This window comes from Balaenoptera acutorostrata, chromosome 1 (genome assembly GCF_949987535.1).
Source record: "Balaenoptera acutorostrata chromosome 1, mBalAcu1.1, whole genome shotgun sequence".
Lineage (NCBI taxonomy): Eukaryota > Metazoa > Chordata > Mammalia > Artiodactyla > Balaenopteridae > Balaenoptera > Balaenoptera acutorostrata.
This window is the reverse complement of record NC_080064.1, coordinates 33,004,721-33,025,559: the sequence shown is the minus strand read 5'-3', so window position 1 is coordinate 33,025,559 and position 20,839 is coordinate 33,004,721. Positions and strand designations below refer to the sequence as shown.

Genomic DNA, 20,839 nt, shown 5'->3' with positions numbered 1-20,839 from the left:
CAAAATAGGAATTAATGAACTTGTTTTCAAACAGAACAGGATTTCAAAGTAACACAAAATACTTCCTATCTAATGGCAAATGTAGTTTACTAATTCCCCAAGGATAAATTTAGCACATTCATGTTGCAGTCCTTAGAGTTTCAAGAATGGTTTCTTCTGTGTAATTTTAAAGACTCAGAAGAGCAGAGTTTGAAATTCAGTTCTCCTATTTAGCAGTGAGTGTCACCTGGCCATTATATGGGCAAGCCATTTAATTTCTCTGAGTCTTTGCTTTAACCACACTAGTCTTAGTATTCAATATTTGTCAATGCAAATTTTGTGACTAACTAGACAATTTTGTAATCATTTAACAAAGCTACAAACAGCCAGTTACTTCTCTTTAAGTGAGGAAACAATTATGGTAGCCAATCTCAATTATTTTTACGTCTGTATCTTCGCCATAAGCTTCTTTGCCTTAAATACCTTGCTGCAAACATTTTCACTGCATAACCAAATGGCTGTAAGGAAATTTTGCTGTGAAAGATAAAATAACTGGTTGATAGTTTTGGGGTTGACAGTTTGGTTTCAACTGGTTAGCATATCCTCCAGTTAGCGATGTTATTGATGGCTTTATTGAGCTGACAGATGATTTGCCCCAAGAGTTGGTTTCTTACTTTGAAACACACTACTTTGGAGGAGAAAGAGGTCTCGAAGGTGCAGAGTTGAACCCACATTTCCCATAGAGCTTTGGAACGTCTATCAGTGGACATATGACTACATACCAAGAATGAACTATGGTATAGAGGCTTTCACAACGCAATACAGAGCTCAGTTACAAATATGCCTCCTAGTATTTGAAAACTGATACTTCTCTTAACAAAGGAAGAAGTTTTAGCAAAAAAGAAAAAGTGCAATGCTGAACGATGAGACAAATCAACAAGAAAAAAATTGTATAAAATACTATGAACAGAAGACTTGGAAGACAAGTGCTTAGGTACAATTCACAAAATAAAATCAGTTATTTGTGCAGCATTGTCATGAATCCACACACATTTTAAATGTATTCAAATGTTTTGTATTTTGCAATAAAGTCTTTTTAATTTTGTTATTCATTTTACGTGTTTATGTCCTTTTTAATGTCCCTCTTTTATTTGTCATTATTTTATCTTTTACTGCAAAATTGCCTTACAGTCAATTGGTTATGTGGTGAAAATGCTTGCAGCAAAGCTGTCTACAGCAAAGATGCTTACGGTGAAAGTACCTACAACCTTATTTTCAATTTAGGAATCTTTCTCTTAGTGGTACTGAGGGACCTAAAAGAGTTCTGGAGGAATTATGACAGAGCATTTTTTCAAAAAGAATATAAAATCAAGCCATGCAAAGACATGGGAGACTCTTAAGTGCATATTACTAAGTGAAAGAAGCCAATTTGAAAAGGCTATAAACTATATGATTCCAACTATATAACATTTTGGAAAAGGCAAAACTATGGGAATGATAAAAAGATGAGTTGTTGCCGAGGATTAGTGGGAGGCAGGGATGAATAGGCAGAGCACAGAGGATTTTTAGGACAGTGAAGCTATTCTGTATGGAACTGTAATGGTGAATACAAGTAGTTATATTTGTGTCCAGACCTATAGAATGGAAAACACCAAAGGCGATGATAATGTAAACTATGGATTTTGAGTTATAATGATGTGTCAGTGTAGGTTCATCCATTCTAACAAATGTACCACTGTGACTCGGGACATTGACAATGGGAGAGTTCTGCGCATATGTGGGGGCATGGGGTGTATGGGAACGCTCTGTACTTTCTGCTCAAATTTGCTGTCAACCTAAAACTGCTCTAAAAAATAGTTTATTTTTTAAAAAGAATATATACCCATTTTTCATTAATATAAACTTCTGGATTCTATTCATGTTTATATCACTTTATATTGCACTATTTTGTAGCCCTTAAAAATTTCAACAAGGGATTTCCCTGGTGGCACAGTGGTTGGGAGTCCACCTGCCAATGCAGGGGACACGGGTTCGAGCCCTGGTCCAGGAAGATCCCACGTGCCAAAGAGCAACTAAACCCGTGCACCACAACTACTGAAGCCTGCGCGCCTAGAGCCTGTGCTCCACAGCAAGAGGAGCCACTGCAATGAGAGGCCCGAGCACCTCAATGAAGAGTAGCTCCCGTTCGCCCCAACTAGAGAAAGCCTGCGCAGCAACGAAGACCCAATGCAGCCAAAAATAAATAAATAAATAAATAAATTTTAAAAAAAATTCAACAAAATATAACAACTTATTTTTTTGCCTAATGAAATAAGTAGAGTATGGTGGTTTGGCTCAGTTAAATATATGATAGATATGTAGAATTAGTTACATTTCAGAATGACAGAATGGTGCTGAATTTTAAACTGTTTTATAAATGAATAAAGAGTATTAGATCTGTCTTTAAATGTTTATTACATGTTCCAGTTATTTATTGCTGTTAGTAAACCACCCCAAAACTTAAAGTAAATAAATAAGTAAAAGAGTTCTGGAGGAATAGTGATGATAATCATGCTTATGATGATAAAAAACACAAAAGCCAATGCTTCTGGAGCACTTACAGCAGATCCAGCACTATTCTAAGCATCCTACATATATTAACTAATTTTCAATCCTCTCACCAACACTATGAATGAGGAACTATTATTAACATACGATTTTTTTTTTTAATATAAAAGCCTCAGTCATTTTTTTTTTTTTAATTTATTTATGGCTGTGTTGGGTCTTCGTTTCTGTGTGAGGGTTTTCTCTAGTTGTGGCAAGCGGAGACCACTCTTCATCGCGGTGCGCAGGCCTCTAACTATCGCAGCCTCTCTTGTTGCGGAGCACAGGCTCCAGACGCGCAGGCTCAGTAATTGTGGCTCACGGGCCCAGTTGCTCCGTGGCATGTGGGATCTTCCCAGACCAGGGCTCGAACCCGTGTCCCCTGCATTGGCAGGCAGATCCTCAACCACTGCGCCACCAGGGAAGCCCACCATACGATTTTAACAGAAAACCGAGGCACAGAAATGTTGAGTGACTTGCTTGAGGTCTCATAAGTGGTATGGTACAGCTGAGACTCAAACTCAAGCCACCTGAGTTCAGAGTCAGCTCTCAACCTCAATGCCATGCACTTTCAATTGTTCTTAGGGGTAGAAAACCAAGAACTGCTCTGTGGTGGCAGGGGGAATCTTACTCATTTTATGTGTAAAGCACATATATATATATATATATATATATATATATGTATATGTATACATACAGTACAGAAACAGACATACAGTATATCTCTGGTATTAAAATTTCATGGAGGGGCAACTAGGAAAATTGGCTAAAAAGGTACCAGGGTCAGGGGCCAGGGGAGATCATGAAAAGAAGACTGAGAAACATGGCTCTGTACTTTACAGCCTCTCTTCTTTTAGCACGGGAGAAGACTGGCCCTGTTTTACTAAGTAAAAATTATCTGTCACTCATTATTTCATTCAACATATATGAATTATGTGCTTATTATATGTCAGGTACTAGGTATAAAATGATGAACAAGACTTTAAAGTACCCTATCTTTAGGGAACTACCAGTCTGTCAGCTAAACAGGCAAATTCAATACAATATGCTAAGTACTCTGATAGGAATAATGATGGGATGCTACTTTATCCAGACTTGAGGGATGGGGAAGTTTCAAACGGTTTCTTAGAAGAGATGATGTCTCAGCTGGATCCTAATGGAACAGTAGGGATTTATCAGGCCCCAGTGAGAGAGTGGAGACGAAGGGGGAGAGGAAGGGCACCCCAGACAGAGATACCAGCATGTGAAAAGACTCAAGGTCATAAGAAACCAAGCTGGGTATGAGATGGACAATAAAGACGCGGAAAGAATTAGGGGGAAGGAATAAAAAGATGAAGCTCAAGTAAGCAACTGCCAGGTCAAAAGGACCTCATAAAGCATGCCAAGAAATTTGGACTTTACCCTGAAGGAAACAGCGGGCCAGCAAAAGGTTTTATGTAGGAGAATAACATGATCAGAATCGTGTTTCAGGATTCCTTGGGCTACAATGTAGAGGATAGGTTACAGAGTTGAGAGGCAGGAAGAGGAGCTGGGATTGCTACAAGAATAACTTACAACAAAAGGTTCTTTTTTGAGACTTCCCTGGTGGTCCAATGTGTAAGACTCTGCACTCCCAATGCAGGGAGCCCAGGTACAATCCCTGGTCAGGGAACTAGATCCCACATGCCTCAACTAAGAGTTTGCATACTGCAACGGAAAGATCTCGCACGTTGCAAGGAAGATCCGGCACGCAGCAATGAAGATCCCACGTGCCCCAACACAGCCAAATAAATATTAAAAAAAAAAAAAAAGGTTCTTTTTCATACCTTGCCTCAGGGTGACAGTTACCATATTCTACAGTTTTCAACTGCCTAAACAGTTATGTTTCTGCCTCTTTTGCTCCACACTCATCACCATCAATAACAAAGGTTAAGAAAGCATTCTGGGATTTGTAGGTGTGGTACCCTCTTTTGTGTCACAAAAATACAAAAATGAAAATAAACATTCCAAAGTATTAAATAAGTTGACAGACTGTCTCCCCAAGAAGTAAATTACTCACGGTGCCTTCAATCTCCGAATAGAGTCCTGACCAGAAGCTGAAAGTACTTTTATCCAGCTGATACAGTCGAGATTTCTCAAATGTTTCTGAATCCATGATCTGTCCTAACTCCAGTGGTACATGAGTTGTTGTTTTATATATCCGTCTCTGAAATATTTTGAAGAAAACACCTTAAGGAAACAGTCAAGCCAACTCATTACTTATTACAATAGTCATTTACGATCAAACTTTGAATGGTTTATAACATTAACTTGTCACTTAAGCCTGTTGAATTTGCTTTATACATACACAAATACTGCGTTTGATGAAGTACACTGACCACTAAAACAACTCGTGCAGGAAAGTAAAAGCACGAGAAAACCTGCAACTAGTTGACTAGGTGAAATTAAAATCAAAGCTGTCACACACTTTGGTTTGCACAGGTAAACCAAAATTGTAACATTACAAAGAGTACTACTCATTCCAGGTATAGCATACATCCTATAATATAGAAAACAAATTCATGGACAGAAGGAAGTAAATATGCTAATCATGAGTTTTAACAGTTAATGTGGCTAGTCATTAAATTTGATTCTAGAAGCCAAATTAAGGGAAATTTGAGGAATGACAGAAACAGATCAGGTCTTCAAGAAAGACAAACTTTCTCATTACCCCAAATTCTAGAAAGTAATTTCAGCCCATGGTACATAATACAGAGAACAGATACCAAACAATATAATGGACAGCATTTTCTACAATGGTTTTACAATAAATCTCTATTCTCTATTTATTATTGGATATCTTACCAAACCCTTGATAAAGGGCATTACATTAAAGCATAACTGAAGAAAGAAGACATTATTGAAAAGTAGTTTCTGTAACTAGGCTTATTATTAAGGTAAGACAAGTAGGTAGATGTTCAATACCCCATCTCCAATTTAGACAGTACATACTGTGTGCTTACTTTCTGCAAAGGATCTTCTCTAGGCCTACAGCATTCTGTACCAACGAAGCTATCTTAAGAGCTAATCAGAGAACCTAGTGTTATACAGCTTAACATCTCTTTGAATATCCTGGACTAAAAAAAGAAATCTAGATATAACCCAGACAATGACAGATATAGAAAATTTTTTAATTTTCAATTTAAAGATTCATACAGAATGTAATCTGAGAGGAGAAATTTGCAGAGGAAAAAGATTGTAGTGCTCAAGGAAAAGGTTCCAGCAGTTAAAAAAAGAAAGGTTTTCCTAACCATTCCAGTTGACTTGATTCAGTGCCAACACAGAAGAAAACCATTAGTGAAAGACTGCCATAAAGTGGTCAATTAAACTTCAAATCTATCTCATTTAAAAGTTCAGATCTCAGAAATTCCCTGGTGGTTCAGTGTTTAGGACTCCTGCGCTTCTACTGCCCGCCAGGGTGGGAGAACTAAGATCCCTCAGGCCACATGGTGCGGCCAAAAAATAAATAAATAAATAAAGTTCATATCTCTAATCCATCAAACTGTTAATTGTGATTATCTCCAGGGAACTGTTATTAAGTAACTTTCACTTTCTACTTTTCTGTTTAATTGTTTGAATAAAAACAATAAAGAAGCTTTTAAGAAAATGTTCTTTGGGCAAAAACAACATATACACTTTTTTTTTCTTTCTTTTTTATTTTTTAAAGGGAAAAGAGTTCAGGTCTTTGGAAGGACTGAGGAATCTTCATTTTCAGAAAATGGCTTCCCAGTGCTGTGGTTGAGCACGACACAAATATCATGGGGAAGTTGTGATTCTAAAATTTTAGCACCTTCTTTCTGAAGGTTTATGAGTTGCTGCCAAAAATAAAGGAAGTAAGTCTGTGCCCGAGAATCCTTAGGAAGCTGTGCGGCAGGTACAACAGCTCAGGCCTGAAAAGGCGGCAGCCCTGCCTTCCCTTTCACCAGACCCTAAACGGCCTGGGGCCCATGATCACGTTGCGGAAAACGTCCTGAGGCACCAGATCCCCTCAAGGCCTATCCCATCATCGGGCCAAATTAGGAGGCTCAGTAGGGACCCATAAGGTCGAGGCCGGTGCTGGGGCCGCAGCAATCATCCAGGGACTTGGAGTCGAGACCGAGGCTGGCCTAGAGCTGGCCGGGTGTCGGGGTCAGGTGGGCACTGTCTAGGCTCACCTGCCGCCGTGATAGGAAGGTCTCCCAAAGATACACTGTCCAGGAGAAGAGCAACACGGCCCCGAAGATACGCTTCTCGGCCGACATGTCCCACATCGCGTCCAGCGACGCCCACATCCCCATGACCACCCCGTTCCGCCGGCTCCTTCAGCGTGCACTGGTGCCACACCGACACCCGTCCCCTCAGAGCATCCCCGCAGTGTCACAGCGATATCCGTCCCTCCCGAGAGCCCTTATACCGACACCCGTCCCATCCCACTCCCTCGGCTCAGCCCGCAGTGTTACACAGACACTCTTCCCCTGGCTGACGCTCCCTAGGGCCGCCTAGTGTCTGTAGGAACAGGATAAGCTCCGCCTTCCTCACTTCCGGCCCACAGTCCGAGTTCCGACCTCCGCCAGCCCCCGCTACCCTGAGCTGCGTCGCACCGACATCCTTTCCCCTCCCCTCCACGGCGTGTTCCTGCCGAGGGTCCGGCTTCCCTCCTGGGCCTGACAGAGCCGCGGACTCTCCGCTTTCTAGCCTCCCGAGTGGCAGTTTCTTCTCTTCGTTCCGGGGCTTGCCCTGGCTGGGCTGCAGCCTGCGCCGTTCTTTCCGCGGTCAGGACCACTAGTCTTCGGGCTAAGCGGGAACGGACAGAGTGGGCCGCCGCTCCGGCCCTGAGGTAGCTGGGAGGAACAGCAGAGGAGCCGGCTTCCCAGGCTCTAGAAATCATTCCTCTGAACTGGTGCTACTCATACTGTGGTGTGTTCATCCCTGGGATACCTTAAGACTAAAGTTAAGAGCGGGACTAGGCATTATAAGTGTGTTTTGGCCTATATTGGGCTGTTCTGAATTCAGGCATATTAGAGAGTGGGTAATGAGTTTTGATTTTGTTTTGAACCCCTCGTGCAGCTTGCAGGTCTTAGTTCCCCCACCAGGGATTGAACCCGGGGCCACGGTAGTGAAAGCCCAGAGTCCTAACCACTGGACCGCCAGGGAAGTCCCATGGGCAACATTTTTTGTTTACTGAAATGGCAGGCAGCATTTTTTTTTTTTTGTCCACAAAACCAAAGAATTGATTAATATTCTAACAAAGCTACCAGTATTATCATACATTAATGTGAGTAATATTTCTCGGCACCGTATCTACTAAAACAAAAAAGAAATGAAAGTGAACCCTGCTTATCTAATAGTAAGAAATAGTCATTCAGATACATGAATTAATAGGTGGAGAAGCCCCATCTATCTCACTGAGAGATGCATTTCCAGTAGAATTTTACCTTTTACGTTTATGTATTATCGAATTTGTAATCGTGTCAAAAGAGCAGCTACATGTTAAAGGTAATTGCAAAATTACTCAGTTAAGAAGAATTCTTTCTAATATGTAGAGCCATACAATTACAGGAAAAAATTTTACTTTAATACATACATATTTTTATTGCAAAGATGTAATCAATAAAATGTTTTTCAAACATAAAAAGTGTTACATTTGGATAACATTTTATGGGGAAGTGGAACATAAATATAAAGGAACAGTGTAGAATTATCGAATGTTAAAGAGCTCATTCATGTACTTTTAAATGGGTGATGGTTATTCAATTGTTATGTAGATTCTGTTGGACACACTATGAAGAATGATTTAACAGTTTTATCTTAAATTGTCATTATTTACAATTTGCCAGAATTTACATCCATTGCAACTATTTCAATTTATGATGAAAACTTTTAGATAGCAACTTAAAAATATGAGGGGATAAACATTTTTTCAGAATGCTCACTTGGACTATCACTGCTATGTCCTCTTCAGTCTTGTCTTCTCCTGTCTGGGTCCATCCGGCCTGCTGCAGTTAGTCCAAATCCTCACAAAGCCCCTGCCACCCAAACTGTGTGGCTAAGGGCACAGGTTTAGAGTCATTGTTTACGTTCTAGTCACAGCTGCACCACATATTAACAGCTTAACCCCTCTGTGCATCACTTCCTCATCAGTAAAATGAGAATAATAGTATTTACCCCCTCACACTGTGAGGATCAAATGAGAAAAATCACATAAAACTCTTAGTCATGTGTCTGGCTCTGAATAAGTGCCCAATAAAGATTAGCTACTAGCTCACCGTAAGTGGGAGAATTGCACCATAGTTGATCTGTCACCATGTGTCTGAGGAGATAAGGGATCAGGAAGCTGGTACGAGTTTTCTAAAAGTCAAAACTGGAATTCACTCATTTATTCAACAAATACTGTGTGTCTGTTAAGTACCAGACAGGGTACTTCACTGTGACAGGGTGCTGTCACTGCTGGGGATATAGCAGTGAACCAAAGCCCCTTCCTCTCGTGAAACTTAATATTCTTAGTGGGCTGGGGTGGATGAGGAGTTGACAGATAAGAAGCATATATGTAACAGTAAAAGCAGAGGAGGTGATAAGTGCTATGAAGAAAAAGCAGGGAAAGAGGCATGCAGTGTGTTGGCAGGGGCACTGTAAGATGGTCAAGGAAGACCTCTCAGGTTGTTACTCAAAGACTGGGTCACCTCTTGGTTGGTATCGAGCCAAAAAACACAACCAATGGGAATTCCCTGGCGGTCCAGTGGTTAGGACTCCCTGCTTTCACTGCCGAGGGCCTGGGTTCAGTCCCTAGTCAGGGAACTAAGATATTGCAAGCCACGTGGCACAGCCAAAAACAAAAACAAAAACAAAACAAAAGACACAACCTAGCCAAAGAGTGGGAGGAGGAAGGATTTACTACTTGCAGCAAGTAAGGAGAACACCAAGGATCTTTCCCAAAGCAGTGTCTCCCCGAACAGCAAAATTGGGGAAGTTTAAGCATATTCATGAAGGAGCTTGAACAGAGGAGAATTCAGCATAGAATTGGGGCAAAGGTTGCCAGAGCCCAAGCTCTAGTTGACTGAAGTCATGAGGGTCAGAAAAGGTCAACATCATCATTCTTTAGGTTCCACCCAGTTTGGGATCTTTGCATGTAGTTACCATCCTTCACCTGGGTGGGGACTTGAGTTCCTGAAGAACAGCTCAAAGATATGTACCAGATTGCTATAGGACTCTGTTTTAGCGCTGAACTATTGTTTCTTTTCTTTCTTTCTTTTTTTTTTTTTACTGGTGTATAGTTGTTTTACAATGTTGTGTTAGTTTCTACTGGACAGCAAAGTGGAGTTCCCTGTGCTATACAGCAGGTTCTCATTAATTATCTGTTTTATACATATTAGTGTATATATGTCAATCCCAGTCTCCCAATTCATCCTACCTCTCTTTTCCCCCCTTGGTGTCCATACGTTTGTTCTCTACGTCTGTGTCTCTATTTCTGCCTTGCAAACCAGTTCAACTGTACCATTTTTCTAGATTCCACAAATATGCGTTAATATACGATATTTTGGACTATTGTTTCTTGACTGCTTTTCCTTTGTTCCTGCCTTCTTTTGTTCCCTTAAGCTCATTAATTACTGAGACCTGTTCAAGGGCAAGCATTGTGGCCAGGCTTAGATCACAAAATGGCTTAGGCCTAAAATGGCTTCTCTTATATCAAGAAAGCCACGCCTGGTTCTTTTTCTCTGGGGACCCCTACCCTATCTGCTTACAAGGTTAGCTGACATTTGAGTACAGACCCAAAGAAAGTAAGAGAAGAAGCCAAGGCGTGTGGGTCTGGGAAAAGTGTGCCGTGCACAGTGAACAGCAAGAGCAAAGGCCCTGAGGTGTGACAATGCTTAGCATATTTGAGGAGTAGTAAGAGAGTGGGGAAAGAGTGGAAAAAATAAGAAGGAGGGGTATGCAGATCATGCCGTAATGCATGGTCTTTTAGTTAAGAACTTGACCTTTACTCAGAGGGAAATAATAAGCCATTGAAAGGTTTTGAACAGAGAAGTAATATGATCTTTTCAGCTACTCTGCAGAGAATAAATTGAAAGGGGACACAGATGGAAGCAGGGAGTCCAGTTAGGAGGCCAATTCATAAATCCAGGTGACACATGCTGGTGGCTTGGATTAGGGTGGTAGGGGTGGAGGGAGAAGGGAATCATGGAAAGTGAGTAATAACTTGTTCCCCTTTGCAGAAAGAGAGTGTTAATAGATGGGCTGGTCCGTGTGGAGACTGACATGGGAGCCTCAAAACAGGCTATTGTCAGGGTTTTGCCAAAGAAGAGGATAAGGATGCTCCTCCCTAGAGTGGTGGCCACTGGTGTAAGGTAGTTCATCTACCCCATCTAACCTGAATGATAAAATGGCTCTCAAACCCTTTCCCTATTTTGCCTTGATTCTCTGTTTGCAAAGCATCCAAGATCTCTTAATTGATGCCTTGGACATAAGTGATCTGATCTCAAGAAAAGAATGACCCCCCACTAGGAATGAATACTTGGTATCAATCTCTTATGATTGTGGTGAGAATCACATATATTTTCTGGGGAACTGAGGGCCAGGAACAAGGTGACCCCAAAACCGTGTAACTCAGATTGGGACTTGAACCCACGGTCATTTTTTTTTTTTTTTAATTTCTGAGATACACATTTTAAAGTAATAACTAGAATTATGACTTATAACATTATACCAGAACATATAAGATTTTTAGAAATTTCATGTAATGTCTGAAACATTTATATTAACATATTTCCATACAAATAACCCAAAGAAAGTTTAGTATTAGTTGTTTTTTTGTTTGTTTGTTTGTTTGTTTGTACTGCAGGTTCTTATCAGTCATCAATTTTATACACATCAGTGTATACATGTCAATCCCAATCGCCCAATTCAGCACACCACCATCCCCACCCCACCGCGGTTTTCCCTTTTGGTGTCCATACGTTTGTTCTCTACATCTGTGTTTCAACTTCTGCCCTGCAAACTGGTTCATCTGTACCATTTTTCTAGGTTCCACATACATGCGTTAATATACGATATTTGTTTTTCTCTTTCTGACTTACTTCACTCTGTATGACAGTCTCTAGATCCATCCATGTCTCAACAAATGACTCAGTTTCGTTCCATTTTATGGCTGAGTAATATTCCATTTTATATATGTACCAAATCTTCTTTATCCATTCATCTGTCGATGGGCATTTAGCTTGCTTCCATGACCTGGCTGTTGTAAATAGTGCTGCAATGAACATTGGGGTGCATGTGTCTTTTTGAATTACGGTTTTCTCTGGGTATATGCCCAGTAGTGGGCTTGCTGGATCATATGGTAATTCTATTGTTAGTTTTTTAAGGAACCTCCATAGTGTTCTCCATAGTGGCTGTATCAATTTACATTCCCACCAACAGTGCAAGAGGGTTCCCTTTTCTCCACACCCTCTCCAGCATTTGTTGTTTGTAGATTTTCTGATGATGCCCATTCTAACTGGTGTGAGGTGATACCTCATTGTAGTTTTGATTTCCATTTCTCTAATAATTAGTGATGTTGAGCAGCTTTTCATGTGCTTCTTGGCCATCTGTATGTCTTCTTTGGAGAAATGTGTATTTAGGTCTTCTGCCCATTTTTGGATTGGGTTGTTTGTTTCTTTAATATTGAGCGGAATGAGCTGTTTATATATTTTGGAGATTAATTCTTTGTCCGTTGATTCATTTGCAAATATTTTCTCCTATCTGAGGGTTGTCTTTTCATCTTGTTTATGGTTTCCTTTGTTCTGCAAAAGCTTTGAAGTTTCATTAGGCCCCATTTGTTTATTTTTGTTTTGATTTTCATTACTCAAGGAGGTGGATCAAAAAAGATCTTGCTGTGATTTATGTCAAAGAGTGTTCTTCCTATGTTTTCCTATAAGAGTTTTATAGTGTCTGATCTTACATTTAGGTCTCTAATCCATTTTGAGTTTATTTTTGTGTGTGGTATTAGGGAATGTTCTAATTTAATTCGTTTACATGTAGCTGTCCAGTTTTCCCAGCACCACTTATTGAAGAGACTGTCTTTTCTCCATTGTATATCCTTGCCTCCTTTGTCATACATTAGTTGACCATAGGTGTGTGGGTTTATCTCTGGGCTTTCTATCTTGTTCCATTGATCTGTGTTTCTGTTTTTGTGCCAGTACCATATTGTCTTGATTACTGTGGCTTTGTAGTATAGTCTGAAGTCAGGGAGTCTGATTCCTCCAGCTCCATTTTTTTCCGTCAAGACTGCTTTGGTTATTTGGGGTCTTTTTTGTCTCCATACAAATTTTAAGATTTTTTGTTCTAGTTCCATAAAAATTTCCATTGGTAATTTAATAGGGATTGCATTGAATCTGTAGATTGTTTTGGGTAGTATAGTCATTTTCACAAAATTCATTCTTCCAATCCAAGAACATGGTATATCTCTCCATCTGTTGGTATCATCTTTAATTTCTTTCATCAGTGTCTTATAGTTTTCTGTATACAGGTCATTTGTCTCCCTAGGTAGGTTTATTCCTAGGTATTTTATTCTTTTTGTTGCAATGGTAAATGGGAGTGTTTCCATAATTTCTCTTTCAGATTTTTCATCATTAGTGTATAGGAATGCAAGAGATTTCTGTGCATTAATTTTGTATCCTGCAACTTTACCAAATTCATTGATTAGCTCTAGTAGTTTTCTGGTGGCATCTTTAGGATTCTCTATGTATAGTATCATGTCATCTGCAAACAGTGACAGTTTTACTTCTTTTCCAATTTGTATGCCTTTTATTTCTTTTTCTTCTCTGATTGCCGTGGCTAGGACTTCCAAAACTATGTTGAATAATAGTGGTGAGAGTGGACATCCTTGTCTTGTTCCTGATCTTAGAGGAAATGCTTTCAGTCTCTCACCGTTGAGAATGATGTTTGCTGTGGGTTTGTCATATATGGCCTTTATTATGTTGAGGTAGGTTCCCTCTATGCCCACTTTCTGGAGAGTTTTTATCATAAATGGGTGTTGAATTTTGTCAAAAGCTTTTTCTGCATCTATTGAGATGATCATATGGTTTTTATTCTTCAATTTGTTAATATGGTGTATCACATTGATTGATTTGCGTATATTGAAGAATCCTTGCCTCCCTGGGATAAATCCCACTTGATCGTGGTGTATGATCCTTTTAATGTGTTGTTGGATTCTGTTTGCTAGTGTTTTGTTGAGGATTTTTGCATCTATATTCATCAGTGATATTGGTCTGTAATTTTCTTTTTTTGTAGTATCTTTGTCTGGTTTTGGTATCAGGGTGATGGTGGCCTCATAGAATGAGTTTGGGAGTGTTCCTTCCTCTGCTATTTTTTGGAAGAGTTTGAGAAGGATGGGTGTTAGCTCTTCTCTAAATGTTTGATAGAATTCACCTGTGAAGCCATCTGGTCCTGGACTTTTGTTTGTTGGAAGACTTTTAATCACAGTTTCAATTTCATTACTTGTGATTGGTCTGTTCATATTTTCTATCTCTTCCTGGTTCAGTCTTGGAAGGTTATACCTTTCTAAGAATTTGTCCATTTCTTCCAGCTTGTCCATTTTATTGGCATAGAGTTGCTTGTAGTAGTCTCTTAGGATGCTTTGTATTTCTGCAGTGTCTGTTGTAAGTTCTCCTTTTTCATTTCTAATTTTATTGATTTGAGTCCTCTCCCTCTTTTTCTTGATGAGTCTGGCTAATGGCTTATCAATCTTGTTTATCTTCTCAAAGAACCAGCTTTTAGTTTTATTGATCTTTGCTATTGTTTTCTTTGTTTCTATTTCATTTATTTCTGCTCTGATTTTTATGATTTCTTTCCTTCTGCCAACTTTGGGTTTTATTTGTTCTTCTTTCTCTAGTTCCTTTAGGTATAAGGTTAGATTGTTTACTTGAGATTTTTCTTGTTTCTTTAGGTAGGCTTGTATAGCTATAAACTTCCCTCTTAGAACTGCTGTTGCTGCATCCCATAGGTTTTGGATCGTCGTGTTTTCATTGTCATTTGTCTCTAGGTATTTTTTGATTTCCTCTTTGATTTCTTCAGTGATCTCTTGGTTATTTAGTAACGTATTGTTTAGCCTCCATGTGTTTGTGTTTTTTCCATTTTTTTCCCTGTAATTGATTTCTAATCTCATAGTGCTGTGGTCAGAAAAGATGCTTGATATGATTTCAATTTTCTTAAATTTACTGAGGCTTGATTTGTGACCCAAGATGTGATCTATCCTAGAGAATGTTCCGTGCGCACTTGAGAAGAAAGTGTAATCTGCTGTTTTTGGATGGAATGTCCTATAAATATCAATTAAATCTATCTGGTCTATTGTGTCATTTAAAGCTTCTGTTTCCTTATTTATTTTCTGTCTGGATGATCTGTCCATTGGTGTAAGTGAGGTGTTGAAGTCCCCCACTATTATTGTGTTACTGTCGATTTCCTCTTTTATAGCTGTTAGCAGTTGCCTTATGTATTGAGGTACTCCTATGTTGGGTGCATATATATTTATAATTGTTATATCTTCTTCTTGGATTGATCCCTTGATCATTATGTAGTGTCCTTCCTTGTCTCTTGTAACAGTCTTTATTTTAAAGTCTATTTTATCTGATATGAGTATAGCTACTCCAGCTTTCTTTTGATTTCCATTTGCATGGAATATCTTTTTCCATCCCCTCACTTTCAGTCTGTATGTGTCCCTAGGTCTGAAGTGGGTCTCTTGTAGACAGCATATGTATGGGTCTTGTTTTTGTATCCATTCAGCAAGCCTGTGTCTTTTGGTTGGAGCATTTAATCCATTCACGTTTAAGGTAATTATCGATATGTATGTTCCTATGACCATTTTCTTAATTGTTTTGGGTTTGTTTTTGTAGGTCCTTTTCTTCTCTTGTGTTTCCCACTTAGAGAAGTTCCTTTTGTATTTGCTGTAGAGCTGGTTTGGTGGTGCTGAATTCTCTTACCTTTTGCTTGTCTGTAAAGCTTTTGATTTCTCCATCGAATCTAAATGAGATCCTTGCCGGGTAGAGTAATCTTGGTTGTAGGTTCTTCCCTTTCATCACTTTAAGTATATCATGCCACTCCCTTCTGGCTTGTAGAGTTTCTGCTGAGAAATCAGCTGTTAACCTTATGGGAGTTCCCTTGTATGTTATTTGTCGTTTTTCCCTTGCTGCTTTCAAGAATTTTTCTTGGTCTTTAATTTTTGCCAATTTGATTACTATGTGTCTCGGCATGTATCTCCTTGGGTTTATCCTGTATGGGACTCTCTGTGCTTCCTGGACTTGGGTGGCTATTTCCTTTCCCATGTTAGGGAAGTTTTCGACTATAATCTATTCAAATATTTTCTCTGGTCCTTTCTCTCTCACTTCTCCTTCTGGGACCCCTATAATGCGAATGTTGTTGCGTTTAATGTTGTCCCAGAGGTCTCTTAGGCTGTCTTCATTTCTTTTCATTCTTTTTTCTTTAGTCTGTTCCACAGCAGTGAATTCCACCATTCTGTCTTCCAGGTCACTTATCCGTTCTTCTGCCTCAGTTATTCTGCTATTGATTCCTTCTAGTGTAGTTTTCATTTCAGTTATTGTATTGTTCATCTCTGTTTGTTTGTTCTTTAATTCTTCTAGGTCTTTGTTAAACATTTCTTGCATCTTCTCGATCTTTGCCTCCATTCTTATTCCAAGGTCCTGGATCATCTTCACTATCATTATTCTGAATTCTTTTTCTGGAAGGTTGCCTATCTCCACTTCATTTAGTTGTTTTTCTGGGGTTTTATCTTGTTCCTTCATCTGGTATATAGCCCTCTGCCTTTTCATCTTGTCTATCTTTCTGTGAATGTGGTTTTTGTTCCACAGGCTGCAGAATTGTAGTTTTTCTTGCTTCTGCTGTCTGCCCTCTGGTGGTTGAGGCTATCTAAGAGGCTTGATGGGAGGCTCTGGTGGTGGGTAGAGCTGACTGTTGCTGTGGTGGTCAGAGCTCAGTAAAACTTTAATCCACTTGACTGTTGATGGGTGGGGCTGGGTTCCCTCCCTGTTGGTAGTTTTGCCTGAGGCAACCCAACATTGGAGCCTACCTGGGCTCTTTGGTGGGGCTAATGACAGACTCTGGGAGTGCTCACGCCAAGGAGTACTTCCCAGAACTTCTGCTGCCAGTGTCCTTGTCCCCACGGTGAAACAGAGCCACCCCCTGCCTCTGCAGGAGACCTTCCAACACTAGCAGGTAGGTCTGGTTCAGTCTGCCCCGGGTTCACTGCTCCTTCCCCTGGGTCCCAATGTGCACAGTACTTTGTGTGCGCCCTCCAAGAGTGGGGTCTCTGTTTCCCCCAGTCCTGTCGAAGCCCTGCAATCAATTCCCACTAGGCTTCAAAGTCTGATTCTCTATGAATTCCTCCTCCCCTTGCCACACCCCCAGGTTGGGAAGCCTGACGTTGGCCTCAGAACCTTCACTCCAGTGGGTGGACTTCTGTGGTATAAGTGTTTGCCAGTCTATGAGTCACCCACCCACCAGTTATGGGATTTGATTTTACTGTGATTGCGCCCCTCCTACTGTCTCATTGTGGCTTCTCCTTTGTCTTTGGATGTGGGGTATCTTTTTTGGTGAGTTCCAGTGTCTTCCTGTCAATGATTGTCCAGCCACTAGTTGTGATTCTGGTGTTCTTGCAAGAGGGAGTGAGAGCACGTCCTTCTACTCTGCCATCTTGGTTCCTCTCTCAAACCCACCATCTTTTAACTGAGATCACACCTGGTCTCAGGACTTAATGAAGCTCAGGTTCTTGATGTCTCATCGCAGAAAGAATTCAGTGAGAGACAAAGTGATAGGTAAGTAGTGGATTTATTTAGGGAGAAACAGGCTCCACAGACAGTGTGGGCCATCTCAGAAGGTGAGAGTGGCCCCAGGGTATGGGGTTGTCAGTTATAGGGGTGGGTAATTTCAAAGGCTAATGAGTGGGAGGAGAATTCCAGCTATTTTGGGGAAGGGGTGGGGATTTTCAGGAATTGGGCCACTGCCCACTTTTTTTTTTTAATTTTTGTATTTTATTTTATTTATTTTTTTATACAGCAGGTTCTTATTAGTCATCATTTTATACACATCAGTGTATACATGTCAATCCCAATCTCCCAATTCATCACACCACCACCACCCACCCACACCACTTTCCCCCCTTGGTGTCCATACGTTTGTTCTCTACATCTGTGTCTCTATTTCTGCCCTGCAAACTGGTTCATCTGTACCATTTTTCTAGGTTCCACATATATGCATTAATATATGATATTTGTTTTTCTCTTTCTGACTTACTTCACTCTGTATGACAGTCTCTAGATCCATCCATGTCTCAACAAATGACCCAATTTCGTTCCTTTTTATGGCTGAGTAATATTCCATTTTATATATGTACCAAATCTTCTTTATCCATTCATCTGTCGATGGGCATTTAGCTTGCTTCCATGACCTGGCTGTTGTAAATAGTGCTGCAATGAACATTGGGGTGCATGTGTCTTTTTGAATTACGGTTTTCTCTGGGTATATGCCCAGTAGTGGGCTTGCTGGATCATATGGTAATTCTATTGTTAGTTTTTTAAGGAACCTCCATAGTGTTCTCCATAGTGGCTGTGTCAATTTACATTCCCACCAACAGTGCAAGAGGGTTCCCTTTTCTCCACACCCTCTCCAGCATTTGTTGTTTGTAGATTTTCTGATGATGCCCATTCTAACTGGTGTGAGGCGATACCTCATTGTAGTTTTTTTTTAATTAATTAATTAATTTATTTATTAATTTTTATTTTTGGCTGCGTTGGGTCTTCGTTGTTGCATGCGGGCTTTCTCTTGTTGTGGCGAGCGGGGGCTACTCTTCGTTGAGGTGCGCGGGCTTCTCATTGCGGTGGCTTCTCTTGTTGTGGAGCACTTTTTGACCTTTATGGTCGGCCTTGGAACAGTCATGGCACCTCTGGGTGTGTCATTTAGCACGCTGTATTACAATGAGTGTATACTGAGGCTCAAGGTCTAGTGGAAGTCGACTTGTCTGCCATCTTGGACCTATTTGTTTCTAATCAGTTTATGTCGTGTCCTCGGGCTATGTCATTCTTTTAAAGGTTGTGCCCTGCCCCCTTCCCTCCTGTTTCAACCCCATCAGTTTCTTTTGCATCTAGCTCATTCTATCCTCTGTCTCCCACACAGACTACCAAATCTATGTTACTCCCCTGTTTAAAAACCTTCACTGGGCCATTCCCAACAGTATGGCATGAACTTTAAGGCCGTTCATTACCTGACATCACTCTACTCTTCTAGGCCTTCTTCTGACACTTTCCTTTGATATACCCCAGAGCGGTAACCAAGACAAGAAGACTGGAACTATGCATGAAGGCACTGAAATTTAGCACAAAAAATCGAGACACTGACTTTAAAAGATTGCATGGCACTCCTTCAGCAGCACAGTTAAAAACCTTCCCACCTACACTGTCAGATAATGCACATTGTTGATAACTCCAGTCTGTTCTGTTCACATCATAAATTAAAGCTGATTTGAGGATGAGGTTAGTGTGTCCTTCCCTGAAGCCAAAATCCTTCATTGTCGCTCTGGAAATAGGCAGTTCTCAGTCACCCTGAAACTCTCCTTGCCCTCCAAGTAAGCCATCCTCTTTTTCACATGGCTCTGTGGTAAGCCCACCAGCAGGAATACTTTCCATTTCAGTGTCTGCCTGTGTAACTCCTTATGGGACAACTCAGTGTCACCTCCTCTGCCAAGGCTTTCCTGGCCCCGCCCTGTATTCACCAGCCTGTTTTTGCACTACACAGTGAAGTCTCATCTTTATTCAGGAGTCGCATTTTAACTCCCATGCACTGGACAAAAATTATGATCAGAATTACCTGCAGAAATCCCTTAGGAAGATGTCACTTGTCATGCCAAAACCTTGGTTCTCTGTACACCAACGCCAAACAGAAATACAGAGACAGAGCTATGGAGGAGAAAGAAAGAGTGGCTTTATTTCTTTGCCAGGCAGAGAGGGAACACAGCAGGCTAGTGCCTCAAGAACTGTGCCCCCCTCACTGGGGAATAGGGAGAGGTTATACAGTCTGGGGTAGCGGTCAGAGGTATGTGGTAAGGATCAAGGCAGCGACAAGTCTTGCATTCTTCTTTCTTCTGCACAGTTTCAAAAGGGTGGGGTTGCTGACAGGATTAGCATGTGTGCAGGGCCTCTGGTGGTCTCCTAATCTTGATGAGCTTCTCTGGTCCCTTTAATCTTGCCTTAGGTAGTTTCCTGGCTGCTCCTCCCTAGATTAGCAACTGTTCGAATCTGCCCTTTGGAACTCAGGGAAGGTCATGGAGGCTGGAATCTTGCCTACAAGAAATGAGGGACAAAACACCCTCCATGCCCGGGAACCCCACAGGGCTCTGCTCGGCATCACTTGGGAGACTGCTGTGTTGTCTCCTGTGGAACAAGGCAGCCAGTTTTCCTCCAGCATGGCAACAAATCACTGTTTATAAAGTATTTCATTTAGGTGTCAGATGGTCACAAACTGTTTCAATGACTGTAATCACGTTTACTGTGGCAAAATGCACACACTATAAGGCTTGTGGAATCTAAGACCCACTGAGACAAGCATCTACCACCATCTCCCCAGTACGCCATCTTTCTCAGCAGGGGACACACTCATTGAGTGGAATGGCAGGTAGGTTCCTCCTTCCCTTCTTCCCTCCCTGCTAAGCTAGCATTCACACGAGGAGAATTCACCTAAGTTAAGATATGACCCTTGTTCTGTATTATCTTTTTTTTTTTTTTTTTTTGGCTGCACGGCTTGCGGGATCTTAGTTCCCTAACCAGGGATTGAACCCACGACCTCAGCAGTGAAAGCGCGGGGTCCTAACCACTGGACCGCCAGGGAATTCCCTGTATTATTTTTATAATTCCTTGTTCTGAAATGACCTGTCCAACCAACCAAACTGAGTGCTCCAGAAGCACTCAGAATAGATTCCCAAGGATGATCACAATGTTTTCTTAGCACAGAATAAGAATTAGTAAAAGTTGGATAGGACTTCCCTGGTGGTGCAGTGGTTGAGAATCTGCCTGCCAATGCAGGGGACACGGGTTCGAGCCCTGGTCTGGGAAGATCCCACATGCCACGGAGCAACTAGGCCCGTGAGCCACAACTACTGAGCCTGCGCGTCTGGAGCCTGTGCTCCGCAACAAGAGAGGCCGCGATAGTGAGAGGCCCGCGCACCGCGATGAAGAGTGGCCCCCGCTTGCCGCAACTAGAGAAAGCCCTCGCACAGAAATGAAGACCCAACACAGCCAAAAATAAATAA

General features: G+C 41.0%; 1 protein-coding gene across 1 annotated transcript in view; it reads right to left on the bottom strand.

Annotated features, from left to right (window-relative positions):
* The window catches only part of ZMPSTE24 (zinc metallopeptidase STE24), a 50,905-nt gene extending 43,957 nt beyond the window's left edge, over positions 1–6,948 (bottom strand). Inside the window, exons 1-2 of the mRNA XM_057528293.1 lie at positions 6,735–6,948; positions 4,601–4,747 (exon numbers count right to left, since the gene is read on the bottom strand). Coding sequence (XP_057384276.1) covers positions 4,601–4,747; positions 6,735–6,857 — 270 coding nt within the window. The 5' untranslated portion in view covers positions 6,858–6,948. The remainder of the gene's footprint in view (positions 1–4,600; positions 4,748–6,734) is intronic.
* Positions 6,949–20,839: the final 13,891 nt, after the last annotated feature.